At 28.8% G+C, this 17030-nt stretch overlaps 1 protein-coding gene across 3 annotated transcripts in view; it reads left to right on the forward strand.

Moving 5' to 3' along the window:
- The window catches only part of LOC127170597 (RNA-binding motif, single-stranded-interacting protein 1), a 92256-nt gene extending 75226 nt beyond the window's left edge, over positions 1-17030 (forward strand). For all 3 annotated transcript variants that reach the window (XM_051118697.1, XM_051118698.1, XM_051118699.1), the window contains exons 10-14: positions 43-93; positions 3838-3948; positions 6124-6204; positions 7404-7482; positions 10545-17030. In XM_051118697.1, the coding sequence (XP_050974654.1) occupies positions 43-93; positions 3838-3948; positions 6124-6204; positions 7404-7475 (315 nt within the window). In that variant the 3' untranslated portion in view covers positions 7476-7482; positions 10545-17030. The remainder of the gene's footprint in view (positions 1-42; positions 94-3837; positions 3949-6123; positions 6205-7403; positions 7483-10544) is intronic.

Below are 17030 nucleotides of genomic sequence, written 5' to 3' on the forward strand. Positions count from 1 at the left end.
ATTCTCTTAAGGGACGCTGATAATCTGTATTTTATTGTTCAGGTACAGAATCCATCCTGGGTCACCCATCAGCCCTACATCATGCAGCATCCGGTGAGTCTCGCCTCTGATTGTCCTGAGCGGTGTTTGTTTGTGTGTTTGTGTGGGAGAAATGCACTTGAACCACATCATGACTGCTCATAGACTGAGAGTGTGGGCGACAGGGACAGACAGAGTCCAAACAAACATACTGAAGCAGAACCAAAGCAGTTTATGAGCAATCGGAATGAACAAGCTTATGCCGTATAATATTGTTATTAAGCTGATAGGTAGGCACAGAATCAAAGAATGTGCATCCAAGGTTTTGCATTGCAGAATAAAGAGTCTGAAGTTTCCATTTCAGCATGCCAGTATTATTATATATAATACCTGGCTATACCAACAAATATAATATGAAATATTTTATTTTATTTTATTTAAAAAAATTGTATAGTTTTGTTTTTATTTTTTATATTTTATTTATTTTTATTATTTGTATTTTATTTTAGTAGTAATGTAATAACTGGCCATAATAATAACTACAATATGTTTTATTTTATTTGTCTTTATGTTATTATTAAAAGTTTTATTTAACATTTTAAAATTTATTTTAATTATTTTTTTTATTTTGTTTTGTTTTATTTTAATTTTTATATTTTTTATTATGTTTATTTTGCTTTATTTATAATATAAAATCACATTTATTTATTTTATTTAATAAAAATACCATAGGCTTTGTAACATTACTGTGAAGAAGTGAAGAAGACTATAATACTTTTTTTATTTTATTTTATTTTATTTTATTTTTTATTGCCATATATATATTATGTAGAAACCTAAACCAAAAAAATAACCTGCTATAGTAATAATTATAATAGTATTTTTAATTTAATTTTTTTGTTTTTATTTTGTATATTTCATTTGTTTTTTATTTATTTTTATTTTAGTAGTAATATAATAACTTGCTATACTAATAACTACATTTTTTTTTTATTTTATTTATCTTATTTTTGTCATTTTGTTATTTTATATTTTATTTTGTTTTATTTGTTTTGTTTTGATTTATTTATAATATAAAATCTAATTCATTTATTTTATTTAATAAAAATACCATAGGCTTTGTAACATTACTATGTTAGACTATAATATTTATTTTATTTCATTTCATTTTTATTTTCATTTTTATTATTGTCATATATATCATGTAGTTAACTGAAACTTAAACGATAAAAAAACAATTTTGTTACTTGAAATAAAATTAAATTTTAAACAAAAATCAAATTAAAAAACTTAATTAAAAAAATAAATAAATAAATAAAAAACTTCAGTCTCATTTTTTAGTTTATAAATACTAAAATAAGTAAATCTAAATGAAACTAAAACAAATAAATAACAATTAATAAAAACATTAGAGACATATTTTTAAAAACTAATAAAAATAACAAAAACACAACAAAAGTACTAGAACTTTAACTGAAATTACACTGAAATCAGAAAATATAAAAAATAAAAAATACAATTTAACAAAAACTATCATAGTATATCAATGATACTAAAATAACACTGCTACAAAGAACAGGAACCTTGCTTTTAGTGCGTTATTTCATTCAGTAATTTCATTGTTTGAGAAGCTGCTTTTAAAAGCAAACAGTTGACATTTTGTCCTTGAAAAGTCACGTGTGTTTCCTACTTCTGAAGAGCAGCAGCGGCCGTCACTGTTGTGCAGGAAACACTGGTGCGAGTGTGTGTTTGCATACGTGTACTAACACTGAATCGCACCCAGATGCTGGATTACAGTGTGGCTGAAGTGTGTGTTTGTGTGGGAGATCATTGATGGTAATAATTGAAGCTGCATGAATGACTCTGTCATACAGGGAGAGTCTAAATGAGACTGTGTGTGTGTTTGTTTTTGAGTGGGTGTGTGTAATGTATATCAGGAATGGTTGGTGTGAGTCAGTCCGTATAGAGCTGAGTGTCGTTGATCAGAAATGAGGAAATGTGGCATTTAAAGGCCGGTAATGGCACTGATGGCTTAGAGATTTACAGAGTCTGACTCACAGAATAAGAAAGCAGGACTCATCACACACATCCCAGAGAGACCTGGGCCGCTCTAATCACTTGAAAGTGCCCCGACAAGTGGCCTTCATAGGGAGTTCAGCCGTGTTAAGAGAAACGGCACATCATAGGGCATGTGAACTGTTAAATAAATCACCTTTACTTTATACTAAACATCACAACTGTCATTTATCATATATTTCAAAGAAAGAAAGCACAGCAGTGAATATAAGCAAAAACAGGAATTTTGAGCATCCAGTTATTGAGTTGCTTAGTTCCATTTTTTTTTTTCTTTGACGGCATTTTTTTCAGTGAAAGAATTTTTTTTTTTTTTTTTTTTTTTTTTTTTTTACTTTTTTTTTTTTTTTTTTTTTTTTTATTTGTCACCACAGCATAATTTATGCATTTTGTTTACATTTTTTTATTTTTTTATTATTTCAGTTACTTCATAAGTGAGTCCAGTTATTGAGTTGCTTATTTCCAGTTTTCTTTGAGGGCATTTTTTCAGTAAACAAATTTATATTTTATTTATTATTTTTATTTATTTATCTATTTATTTATTTATTTATTTATTTACATTTTATTTTATTTTATTTTAGTGTTTTCTTTTTTTTTCTTTTTTTTACTTTTAGTTACCAATATTTCAAATTTTCTTTTTTTATTAACTTTCTTTTAACTTTTAACTTTCTATCTATCTTTCTAATTTTTTTTATTTTATGTTATTTTATTTTTCCATTAGTCGCTACAGCATAATTTCTAAATTTTGTTTACTTTTTTATATTTTATTATTTCAGTTATTTGATAAGTGATTTATCTAATATTTGTTTAGTTTTATTTTATTTTATTTTATTATTTTTCCATTAGATTTTATTTTATTTTATTTCCATTAGTCGCCACAGCATAATTTATGCATTTTGTTTAAATTTTTTTTATATTTTATAATTTTAAATTTTTATTAATTTTAAACTGGACGCATAAGTGCGTCCAGTTATTGAGTTGCTTATTTCCAGTTATTTTTTTTTTTTCTTTGAGGGCATTTTTTCAGTGAACAAATTTATATATATTTTTTTTATTTTAATTTAATTTATTTTTTCATTTTATTTTATTTTATTTTGTTTTTCCATTAGTCACTACAGCATAATTTCTGAATTTTGTTAACTTTTTTTATATTTTATTATTTTATTATTTCAGTTACTTGATAGGTGATTTATCTAATATGTTTTATTTTTTTAATTTTATTTCAGCTTAATTTCAGTTAACAACAATAAATTTTTATAGTTTTAAATAACAATAACAACACTGAAAAGCTTGAATATCATTTTATAATTTTATTTAATATTTCAGTTAGTTGATTTTTTGTCTAACATTTACATTTTATTTTATTTCAGCTGTATTTTAACAGTTTTAGTTTCATATAGCAATTACACTAGAAGGAGCACAAGCAAATTCATACTGCAAATATTATTTTATTTTATATTTTTATTTATTTATTTATTTATTTTTGTTACTTGCCAAGGCATAATTTCTCATTTTCATTTAGTTTTTTTAAGTTTCAATTTTTCATCTAATTTAAAAAAAAAATCTAATATTTTTAATTCATTGTTATTTTTTATTTTAGTTAATGCCATTGAATTTTAGTAGTTTTAGTTAACAATACTGGAAAATGCATTTACATAAATTATGAAAGGAAGTGTGTTTATGTGCTTTTCTTGCTTTTTGTTCCTAAATGAATAAATGTACCATAACTGTCCTGTTGTGTTGTAGGGAGCAGTGATATCGCCCTCTATAGATCACTCCATGTCTCTGCAGCCCGCGTCCATGATGGGTCCTATCACTCAGCAGATGAGTCACCTCTCTCTGGGCAGCGCAGGAACGGTGAGCACAATCAACACTTCCCATGCGCGCTTACAAATGTGTTGTTTTGTTTCTTCAAGATCTACAGAATCATTTCCAGCTGTTGAAGTCTCTGGCTGTGTTCTGAATGCAATGGCATTTGCATACTGGAGGATACACTGCATACTGCCTACTATTTGTTTAAAAACAGTGAAACAGTAGGAACTATGCAACAATAAATATATCAAAAATAAGTATTGTAAATTGCTGTCACATGACCTAATCACACTGCGTGTAAATGGGAGTTAAATAAAAAAAGTTATTTTGCATTTTAATTAAACTTCCTAAATTTTCTAACATTTGCCAACCCAAATAATAAATAAAAATAGACTTGTTAAAATACACATTTGATAGAAACAGAATTATATTAAATATTGATTATATTACAGATTGAAATATTAAAATTAAATTGTAATTAAAAAAAGTTGTTTTGCAATTTAATTAAAGTTTTCTAAATTCTTAACGTCTGGCAACCCAATAAAAATCCAAATGAATAGAAATATTAAAATTCAGTTGTAATAAATTTATTTTGCATTTTAATTAAAGTTTTCTAATTTCCTAACCCAAATAATGAATAAAAAATAGACATGTTAAATAGATATTACTTTTATATTTTATATTTTGCAATTTCCTAACATTTGGCAACCCAATAAAAATCCAAATAATGAATAGAAATATAGAAATATTAAAATTCAGTTGTAATAAAAAGTTATTTTGCATTTTAATTGATGTTTTCTAATTTCCCAAGATTTGGCAACCCAAATAATGAATAGAAATATAGAAATATTAAAATTCAGTTGTAATAAAAAAGTTAATTTGCATTTTAATTAATGTTTTGTTTTGTTTTTCCTAGCATTTGGCAACCCAAATAATGAATACAAATAGATATGTTAAATAGATATTACTTTTATATTTTATATTTTGCAATTTCCTAACATTTGGCAACCCAGTAAAAATCCAAATAATGAATAGAAATATAGAAATATTAAAAATTCAGTTGTAATAAAACAGTTAATTTGCATTTTAATTAAAGTTTTCTAATTTCCCAACATTTGGCAACCCAAATAATGAATAAAAATATATATGTTAAATAGATATTACTTGTATATTTATATTTTGCAATTTCCTAACATTTGACAACCCATTAAATATACAACTAATGACTAAACTTATAGAAATATTAACATTCAATTGTAATAAAAAAAAAAAAAAAGTTATTTTGCATTTTAAAGTTTTCTAATTTTCTAACATTTGGCAACCCAAATAATAAATACATATAGATATGTTAAATATATATTACTTTTATATTTTATATTTTGCAATTTCCTAATATAATGAATCAAAATAGATACATTAAAATACACGTGATATTACTATTACTTGTCGTTAAATTTTAATAAATCAATTGCATTGAGTAAAGTGAGTGTGTTGCATTATGGGATAGTTTTTTATGCAGTGTATGCATGGATAGTTTATATTTTACACTTTTAATTAAACTTTCCTAATTTCCTAAATTTGGCAACCCAATAAAACCCAAATAATGACTAGAAATATAGAAATCATTTGTGATATTACTTATTTGTCATCAAACTCAAAAAGGTCAAGTGTGTTGAGTCAAGTAAGTGCCTTGCATTATGGGATAGATTTTATGCAATATGCATTGTTTTATTCTGTACATTTTGGCAAATGCATCAGATCCGGATATGCATGCATACAGATTTACAAGCTGTGCACAGTATGCATACTCTATACTGCGGAAATAATGTGTTAGTATGCTACTTATAGCAAGCTGCATGGCTTGACTTGAATGCTTCGCCACCTCCTGGTGAATAATCAATTTGCAATTAAAACATAATATGGAAAAACATTTTCTTTAAATAATGAAAAGTTTTATGTTGGAAATGTTATGTTTATTGTAGTGCAAAAATATTTTTTTTTACAAATCATTGATTTTGCATATACTGGGCAAAGGCTGCAAAAAATGTATATAATTAAACACATGCAGGCAACACGTGACTCATGCACAACTCAGCAGAAATGCACAAAAGCAACCAAATAAAAAGTGCTGACGGAATGAGAGCACGAAACACAGTGTGTGTGCAGATTTGCAGCAGCGTATGTTGGTGTGTTCATGTGAAACTCTGTCTCTGTCTGTAGTTTATGCCAGCAAGTCCAGCTCTCCAGGGGCCGTATATCCCTCCATACACCCACATGCAGACCACCGCCGTCTCAGTAGAGGTGGGTTCATGACGAAAAACACTTTCCCAGACACAGATTTAACCTCATCCTGTACTGAAGAACTTCCTGAATTCACAATCACCATAAATGGAGAAAAGTACAGGAACAGACTGGGCTTGTGCAGCTGCGCTGAAATGTTCTCGAGTGAATCGCACAAAACCTGTTAAAAACATGTCCAGAGAGTATTTCACCCTAAAATTAAACAAAGGATATAAATGAGGATGCTCAGTGAGATTATTTTCATGACAGTTAAGCACATTCTGCCTAAATCTTCATTACTGTGATGCATAATAATAATATAACAACAATAGTAATAATAATAATATTTAAAGTCAAGTATTTATACATCATGGTAATATTTTAAGCATTGCTGAAATATATTATTACTCAAATATATATATAATATATTATATATATATTTGAGTAATAACATAATAAATGGTACATTATTGTATTATAATAATATTATTTTTACAGTATTTTTACAGAAAATACTAACATCTGGCAGCCCAAATAATGAATCAAAATCGATATATTAAAATACACGTGATATTACTTTTATATTTAAAATTTTGCAATTTACTAACATTTGGCAACCCAGTAAATATCCAAATAATGAATAGAAATATTGAAATATTAAAATTCAATTGTAATAAAAAAAGTTATTCTGCATTTAATTTCCTAACATTTGGCAACCCAAATAATGACTTAAAATAGAAATATTAAAATACACATGTGATATTACTTTTACTTGTCGTTAAATTTTAAAAGATCAGTTGCATTGAGTAAAGTGAGTGTTTTTATTGTTTTCATGCAGTGTATGTATGGTTTGTTTATATTTTGCATTTTTAATTAAACTTTCCTAATTTCCTAACATTTAGCAACCCAATAAAACCCAATTAATGACTAGAAATATAGAAATATTGAAATTCATTTGTGATATTACTTATTATTTGTCATCAAACAAGTGAGTGCAGCGCATTATTATATTATAATATTATTTTTACAGTAAATCTAGTATTATTTTCTTTATTATAACTTTTAAAGATGCAATGCAAACTCCTTTCAGTCATTTATATTCTGACTTACATTACAGTAGTACTGGGGATCTCTGTTCTGATTTAAAATTACATGATTTGTGCTGGTTGTGTTGGTTTGGTGCATAAATGTGAGAAATTAAACCGCATGTTTTGTTGTAGGAGAACAGTCCACAACCTCAGGTGGAATCGTCCAGTGATCATTCACCTTACACTTATCAGCAGGCCAAGTGATAAAGAGGTAAATAAATCACATCTGTCCACACATATACAACACATAAGATGCCAAAAAAAAATTAAACATTAATTAAATAAAATTGACAAGGACTAGAGTTATTATAGTTAAACTATTTAAAAACAACATCTTTATTGCTTGAAATAAAATACAAATAACATTGACAAAAATAAAATACAAACCTCTTTAAATTTCAGCTTTTTTTATATCATGCCTAATTCTCATTTTCATTTGGTTGACTTGATGTTGTAAAATAATTAAAACTGAAATAAAAAACTACAGACATATTTAAAAAATAAATAAAAACAAAAAAACACGCACACACACAAAAAAAAACAAAATTACTAAAACTTTTATCTAAAATTAAAATAAAAACAGAAACCGTTTGATGCTGAGAAGTGGAATAATACATTAAAAACAGTAATATTGTGTACAATCTTTTCTGTATTGTTTCTTTTCATTTAGTTTAACTTGATGTACTAGAATAAAAATTAATAAATAGTATATAGACAATAAAAAACAATTACTAGTAAAATGACAGAAACACGTAATAAAATTAATAAAACATCAAAATGAAACATTTAACATGGTGTACTAAAATAACTAAAACTAAAATAAAAATGTATAAACATTACATAGACATTAAATAATAACTAGTAAAAATGACAAAAAAAACAACAAAAGTACTACATATTTAAGTCAATTTAAAATCAAAACCAATTCAAAATACTTTAAAAACACATAATAGAATCTCAGTCATACTGGTCAGGACTAAACTTGATTTTTGGAAATTATTAGCCATTTTTAAAAACCGAATAGAAGAAGCTGTCAAACACAAATCTATTTGGTATCTGTGAAAAGCTCAGAATGTCCTGTTTAAGATGTACCAGGACTGTCTGTATATTCTCATAAAAATTCACCAAACGAATGTCCTGTACAGAAGATTAAAATGAAACCTTGTGCATGATTCTTATCTAAATGTTTAGAGGTCATTTCAAGTGTTGCTGCATCATCAGTTTACATCTGTTTGAAATGATTCATCTGACAGTGTAAACGGGTTTAACAGATGCGATATTTGAGCATTTCTGTATCACCTGCTGTCCTGCTTTACTGGTCCTGATCCATGCGTTGTTTCTGAATTAAAGGGATGGTTCACCAAAAAAAGACAATTCTGTCACCATTTACTCATTACAGACTAGTTATTTTCTCACTTTAGTGAAACAGAGAATATCTGAGATTTTTGTTTTAGTGCAGTGATAATGGGCAGTGACTCATGCTGTCGATCCAAAAAGCATAATAAAAGTAGTCAGTACAACTTATTCGTTAAAAGTGAATTTTTCTGTCATTTGACATGCTTGTATGGAAAAACATTTGGTGTCAGTGATCTCAGACCTGCTGTGATTCATCCAAAAGCATTCTGCAGTTGAAAACATGCATAAAGGCTGGTAGTGAAAAGAAAAACATATGAGAGTGGAATGATGTGATTAAATGATGGAGAAAAAAAAGGAATTTTAAAATTGTAATTTGCATGCCTGAAATTTCTGTTGAATATAATTATAGTATATGTAGAGTAATGTGTTATTTTAGTATCATTGAGATACTGTTTATAATTTCCAACTGCAAGATATAAACTTGCCATTCTGAGAAAAACTAATCAGAATTCGAAAAAAGTCTAAATAAAAAAAAAAATAATTCTAAATTAAAAAAAAAAATTCAAGATCTGAAAAAAGTCAAAATATAAAAAAAAGTCAAAATTAAAAAAAAAAGCCAAAATTCAAAAAAGTCAAAATTAGAAAAAAGTCCAAATTCAAAAGAAGTCAAAATGTAAAAAAAAAAAAAAAAATGATATATGAATCTGAAGAAAAAGTCAAAATAAAAAAGGTCAAAATTAAAAAAAAAAGTCCAAATAAAAAAAATACCAAAATTAGAAAAAAGTCTACTTTTAATATTTAAAGAAAAGTCAAAATGTAAATAAAAAAAAGTTAAAAATCAAAATAAAAAAAAAAGTCAAAATTAAAAAAAAAAAGAAGTCAAAATTAAAAAAAAAAAAGTCAAGTTTCAAAATTAAAAAAAGTCAAAATTCTGAGATAAAATGTTACAATTACCTCTTTTATTTTTTATTCCGTGGTGGAAACAAAAACAGAATTGCAAGATGTAAAGTCAGAACTCTGAAAAAGTCTGCACGCTCATTTTAGTAAAAGTTTTGGTCATTTCGTTGTGTTTTTGTCATTTTTATTAGAATTTGTTGTTTTTAAATATGTCTATATAGATTTATTAAATGTTATTTCATTTTTAGTTTTAGTTTAGTATATCAGGTTAAACTAAACTAAAATGAGAAATGTTGCCTTGAAAACTAGCTGAAATAAGTTTTTCCCCTTGCTTTTTAATATTTTATTTTATTACAGTTAATGTTTATTTAATTTCAGTTAAATTGTAATTTTATTTCAATTTAATTTAATTTCAAGTAATTATTTTTTTAAGTTTTAATTTTACTTAACTATAATAAATCTGATCAGATCTAAAACATTTTGTAAGAAATTGAATTGAATTGGAAAATTTATTATATTTTACTCTCGCTCTCGATCTGTCAAAAGTTTAACATCGGTAAAACTGATTCTTCTGCTCACTGAGGCTCCATTTATTTAGTCAAAAATCCAGTAAAAACAATAATATTGTAAAATATTATTACAATTTAAAATAACTGTTTTCTATGTGAATATATTGTAAAATGTAATTTATTCCTGTAATGCAAATCTGAATTTCCAGCATCATTATTCTAGTCTTCAGTGTCACATGATCATTCAGAAGTCATTCTAATATGCTGATTTGCTGCTCAAGAAACATTTCTGATAATTATCAATGTTGAAAACAGTTTTGCTGCCCAAAATTTTAATGGAAACCGTGATACTTTGATGAATAGAAAGTTCAAAAGAACAGCATTTATTTGAAATACAAATCTTTTTGAACATTATAGATGTCACTTTTGATCAATTTCATGCATCCTTGCTGAATAAATGTTCTAATTTGGACGCTCTTGTTGATTTAAAGCATTCTTATTTCTCTTGTAGGGTTGTTGGGGTTTGAGAAAGGAGGAGACGCCTGCTAAATCAATAACAGCTTCCTTTGAAGGACCGGCTCTACCGATGAATCGACATTTTGCACAGGTTCTACGATGAGTTCCTCGGTTTTATAACAAAACTACTTCAACTATTTTGGTATAAGTTCCATTAGGTGCAAATCAAGGATTCATTTCATCAGAGGATGCTAACAAAGAAAAAAAAACAAAAAAAACAAGTGGGAAGAAAAAGTTTTATTTTACTAAAGAAACAACGCTTATTTTTTACCAAGGATCATCACATAGATGCAGGAACTTCGTCATGCGACTCGACGTGCATGGAGATGATTATTTTTATGATTTCGGATTTGTTTTCTCTTTCTCTCTCTCTCTATCGCTCTCTCTTTTCTTTTGTATTGAAACAGACGTTCGTTTTTAGAGATTTATCAGCCGGACATCCTGAGAAAGATGCGTTTGTGCTTGCGGTGTGAGTGTCGTTGATGTGTTTCTGTTGTGTGCTTCATCTTCGGTCTGACCGATCTGTCCGTCTTATACGATTTGCCTTAAACTCTTTCCCGTACGGTAGCCGAAAGAAAAGACGTCCGGCTGCTGCCTTGTAAATCAGCTGAATAGGGCTTTTTTAGCATCTCGCAAAGGAACATTTCGGCCGCGCTTGGAATTTCGGTGTTTTGCTTTTTTCCGACCTTTTAGAGTACAAACCGTTTCGAGTGACAACGTTGATGGAGTTTTCATAGGATTTAATGTTTTTATAATCAGAGGTGACGACGAGCCTTTGGTTGTTTGAATGTGGTAGAAATTCTGCTGAACGATCACATTTTTGATAATTGCCTTTTCGTTTATAAATCTCTGTGTTGTAGTTTAGCTTTAGATGAACTTGTGCGGGAGGGGGTGGAGCTTTGTCTCGCATTCTAATTAGGGGGCGGGAGGGAGGCGTGGCCTGTCAGTCAGACCGAATATATATATCTATCCTTCGGAGTTAAACCTCCCGTGACAACTTTCAGCAGCGGGCTTCTTCGGGAGAGGTGAACGTGTAGATTTCAGTGCTCGTTTTATTCTAGCAGGCAAACAAATCTCGGCACTTTCGAGTTTACTTCACCAAAGACGGTCGGCAAGCGGATCGCGACGGCGTTTTCTCTCGAGGCGGGCCACGCTGAGACTTTATAACAGACTAGGTTGCAGTTGTGGAGAATGTGCCTTCTTTGTACATATGCATTCAGCTGTCTTTAGTTGGCGAGGTGCGGACACCGATTTGAAGGACGATTTGGATCCAGCAAGTGCCACAAACTAAACGAAAACATCACTACAGAGCGGAGACAACTGAATCTAAAACGCAGAACGAGGACAAGTTGAAACGACGGCTCCGTCCTAAAACCCTAGTGAGCTGCCTGCATAGGCTGCTGCCTTCTAAGGTAGCATCGTGATTGTTCAATTCTACAAATAGACTTTGGAGGAGTTTTGCATTGGCGTGTTTGCAGTAAAATGACCGTACAAAGCACACACAAATATTAGTTTTAAATTAGAATGAACTGTTTTAGCTGCTTTTCTGTGTTAGGTTTTCACTAAATATTTTACTCTAAATGCATTAAGGATTTTCATTTTTCAGTGAAGGATGCATATGATTCTGTATTAGAATTTGGCAAAAGTAGTGCACTTGTGCACCATGTTTTGCAATTGTTAAGGGGAGACACTGCAGGCAAAAACGCAGTTTTTTCATGCACCTGTAAAGTTTTGGTTTTCATAAAGTGTTTTTTCAGACTAGTGGAAAGAAAACACCCAAAAGACACTGTTAAGTGTTTCCTTCATAGCACTTTGTCTATTTCTGTCAATAGATTTCAATTACAACACTGTAAAAAAAAAAAAAAATCAGAAAGTTGTTTCAACCCCGCTGACTTAAAATGTTCAGTTTAGTCAACTTGAAATTTTAAGTTAACTTAATGTTAATTTAAGTGACAACTGGAATATTTAAGTTGACTAAACTAAAAATTTTAAGTTAGCAGGGTAACAAATTATTTTAAGTTAAAACAACTTTTTTTTTTTGTGAATACATATTCTTAAAGGCCGTTTTCTGACCCATAAATCTCCACTTCAGTAACACTTACACCAAACTTGACATTTTTATTCCTGTCTATATCCTGAAGGTTTTTACGGAGGGATTTGTTCATATATAATTTGCTTGATTTTATGCAACATTGTATTCCCTAAAAAATTGCAAAAAAAATATTGTTTTCTAATTTTTTTCTGAAGTATGGAGTGACAAAATGAGATACCTTAAAATTCCCTCTGTAAAAAAAAACATTTGACTCTAATATGTCAAAAAAATTAAACAAGAATTTTGAAACTGACTTCATCCAGTGTTTAGATTTATGTACTAGAAATTAGGGGTGTGACGAGACACTCCCACAAGACGAGAGGCTGGGTTCATGAGAACGAGACGAGACAAGATTTTTACACTTTTTTTTAAGAATCCTAAATTATGAAATACATAGGGAAAAATAGTATTTTATTCAACTGAAAAACACAAAATGCTAAGCATTTTGATATGAAGACTTTATGACTGTACTTTATGAAGTTAAGCTTCTATTTTAATGAATTATATGCAGTAATAAACATGTAAACTAATGCTGCATGATTCTGGATAAACTGAAAATCATGATTTTCCTAAAATAAATTATAGATCACGATTCTGAAGAAAAGAAAGATTAGATTAATCTAAACAAAATAACATAATTACTAGTAGTTCTGACAAAATGTTCATTGCTTAAAAATATATATATTGGAACAAAACTGTAAAAAATGATGATCGCTACTGTAGACAATACCCAAACTATAAACTTTTAGCCCAGTACTTCTGTTATTTAAATGTCTGTAACAGAAATAATGATCACTATGTGGTTGAAAAGACTGTTTGTGTTGCTTTTTTTATAGATCAGCAGCATCTTTTAACGATTAATCATGCAGCTTTAATATAAAGTGCAAAATATTTTGTGAGGATATTGTTACGTTCTCGCGAGACCAGTCAGATCTCGTCACATCCCTACGAGAAGTGTACGCAAATTAGCGATATTTCATTAAATAATGCTTAATTTGCATATTTAAACCTAACATTTTACAAAACTTGTAATACAAAAAATGTTTGCAATTATCAATGTATTCAATCAGCTGGGTAAGTAAAGTTATAACTATAAATAGTTTGTTTTTTTTTTTACCCTATTCACCTGCAGTGTCTCACCAGAGAAAAAAAATATATATATATATATATATATATAAATAAAAGTCACACCGGGTCAAAATTGCAATTAAAAAAAAAAAAAACAGGTCAAAATTGCAAATTTAAAAATAATGTAAATTCAAATGATGAAAATGCTAAGGAACATTATAAACACTATAAACATGTTTTTTTTCTTCTTACTCCAGAACAAATCCTTAAAATGTAATGGTATTCAGAAAAAGAATGAATATAATGAGAATAAAACAAACTAATTATAGCTGCATATATATATATATATATATATATATATATATATGTGCAACGTGTTTCAGGTAATAAAAAACATTATTTTCCAGAAAATACAGTTGGCAGCTCACTAGGTTTTAGGCCGCGGCCTTTGAAACAATAATTGCGTTCATTACAGGAAATGTTTTTTATTTTCTTTTAAACTCACAATATAGTTTATTAAGGCTTTATTCATTAATTTGTCTTCCAAAAGACTGTGTTTTTGACCTGGTGGGTCTTGTTGACCGGTTATCTACCTCAGAGTTTTGTTGTCCTCTGTTTTGATTGGTCGGGCAGCAGGTTCAGCCCGCCCCTCCAGACCAAACGGCCAGCTCAGGAGCGGCCCACGTACACTTGATTTCTTTCAGGTTTTTTTGTTTTTAAATACTTTAAATCCTCTTTTTCTTCTTCTTCAAACAGAATTTTTTTTTTTATTATTCTTATCATTATAAGGAAAGTTGTGCGTTGAACGTGTCGTTTTAGTGTCGTTTAGCATTCAGATTCATCGTTTCGAAAGCAAAAAAAAAACTGCTGCTTTAAATCACAAGATATTCCAGTAGTCCATAGGAAGTAGACGAGAAAGTGCGCGCACGAGAGACGGAGCCAATGAGAAACGGCGATGCTGAAAGTTGCGGTTTTCCCGAGACATCACTGTTGTATGGAAGCTTGTTTCTGCCACGGAATAAAAAAAAAATAATAAAGTAATTTATCTCACAATTCTGACTTTCTTTCTCACAAATGCAACTTTTTTTTTCTCTGAATTCTGAGCTTACATCTTGCAATTCTGTTTTTTTCCACACCTCAGAATAAAAAGGTAATTGCAACTTTTTATCTCACAATTTAAACTTTTTTTCTCACATTTGCAAAGTTGTATCTCACAATTCTGACCTTTTTTTGCAATTCTGTTTTTATTTTTTCCACCCAGGGAATAAATAAAGTAATTGCGACTTTTTATCTTACAATTCTGACTTTTTCCCTCTGAATTCTGAGTTTACATCTAGCAATTATGTTTAATAAAAAAAGTTTTTTAAATTTGAATTTTGACATTTTTTGGAATCTTGACGTTTTTTGGAATTTTGTCTTTTTTTGGAATTTTGACTTTTTTCAAATTCATATCTTCACAGTTCATATCTCACTGACTTTTTACCTCAAAATTATGACTTTTTCATAATTGCGAGTTTAATTTTTGTAATTCGAAGTTTTTTCTCAGAATTCTGAGTTTGCATCACACAACCTAAATTTTTTTTTTTTTTTTGAATTATGAATTTATGACTGTCAAATATTTTGTTTGTTCTTTTCTTTCTCTTTTTTTTTTTTTATTATATTTGTGTTTTAAAAAATATCTTTATTTTATTTTATTTTACATATTTTTTTGCAGTCTTGGAAGAATCCAAAATGTTGATTTCCTAACCAGGAAACATCATGCAGATGAATAAAATATTTAAAAAGGACATTTCTGTAGAGAATATTTTCTAGGTATTTTTATATCTTTAAAATAAATACAATTTATTCACCAAGATAAATTCGCACATGCTGTCTATGTAAAACAACTTCTAAAATGCAGCTGGAAAAGCCATGACACTTATTTCAGTTCATATAATGTCAAATCTAAAATATTTTTTCATTTTAAATAATGACTTACTTTTAGCATTACATTTTTAAAAATTTGAATTTTGACTTTTTTCAAATTCATATCTTCACAGTTCATATCTCACAGAGTTTTTACCTCAAAATTATGACTTTTCTTTCTCAGAATTTCGAGTTTAATTCTTGTAATTCAAAGTTGTTTCTCAAAATTCTGAGTTTGCATCTCACAATCCTTTTTTTTCTTTTAATTCTGAATTTATGCCTCTCAAATGTTTTGTTTGTTTGTTTAAATAAGGTAATTGCAACTTTTTATTTCATAGTTATGACTTTTTTCTAAGAATTGCGAGTCTATATATTGCATGTGGTTTTTTTGTTTGTTTTTTTTTGTTTTGTTTTGTTTTTTTCCAGAATTGCACGTTATAATATTCTTTCATCATGGAAGTAAAAAAAATAAAAAGGCTATTGCAACATTTTATTTCAAAATAGAATTGCGAGTTTATATTTTGCAATTGCAAGTTAAGATCACATAATTAAGATTTTTTTCTCAGAATTGCAAGGAAAGATCAGAATTGTGCAATTATAACTTGCAATTGTGAGGAAGAAAAAAAAATTTAAGATATAAATTAGCAATTGTGAGAAAAACATCTGAATTGTTAGATATAAACTCAGAATTGTGAGAGAAAATGGTTTCCTTTTTTATTTATTTTTTATCCCGTGTCAGAAACAAGTTTCCATACTGTTGCTTTCAGACCGAGTCCAGACAGACTTTTAGCGGCGTAATCCGCGGTGCTCAGCTCACAGCCGAGTCCATTCTTGACGTGCATGCGTGTGTGTGAGTGTGCGTGTGTGTGAGTGTGCGTGTGTGTGCGTGTGTGTGCGTGTGCGTGCGTGTGTGTGTGTTTCTGTGGAGTTCTTGTGTGGCTCATGCTGCTAGTAACATCCGAATCCGAAGTGCCAATCTGTGTCTGGGTCAAAGAGTTGGAAAGACTTGTTGTGCAGAGAGAAATTGCTCATGAATATGAAAAATCATGTACTAGACAGCCATTAAGTTATATGAAAAAAGTAATAATTTATGAAGAGAGACGTTTTGTACAGACTGTTTGAAAAAATAAAAACAATAAAAAAGATTTTCATAGAGATGTCTATATGAGAGTTGATTTTGTAATTTCTTTTCTCTCTGTTTTACATGTGCCACGCACTTGCCGGTGGTATCTTGTACATTCGGTTTATGAGAAACCTTCCTCTGTATGTGTTTCTTTTATTTTTCGGAGTGTTTGTTTAAGCCAAAAAAAGAAGCTTTTTCTCCCTTTTCCCCTTTGTTTCCAGTAGATTGTTAATGAAGCTTTATTTCTGTTCATTTCTTTGAGAACTTTTGAATAAAAACACATTTTTGTTTTA

This window comes from Labeo rohita, chromosome 9, assembly GCF_022985175.1.
Source record: "Labeo rohita strain BAU-BD-2019 chromosome 9, IGBB_LRoh.1.0, whole genome shotgun sequence".
NCBI classification, from domain to species: Eukaryota; Metazoa; Chordata; class Actinopteri; order Cypriniformes; family Cyprinidae; genus Labeo; species Labeo rohita.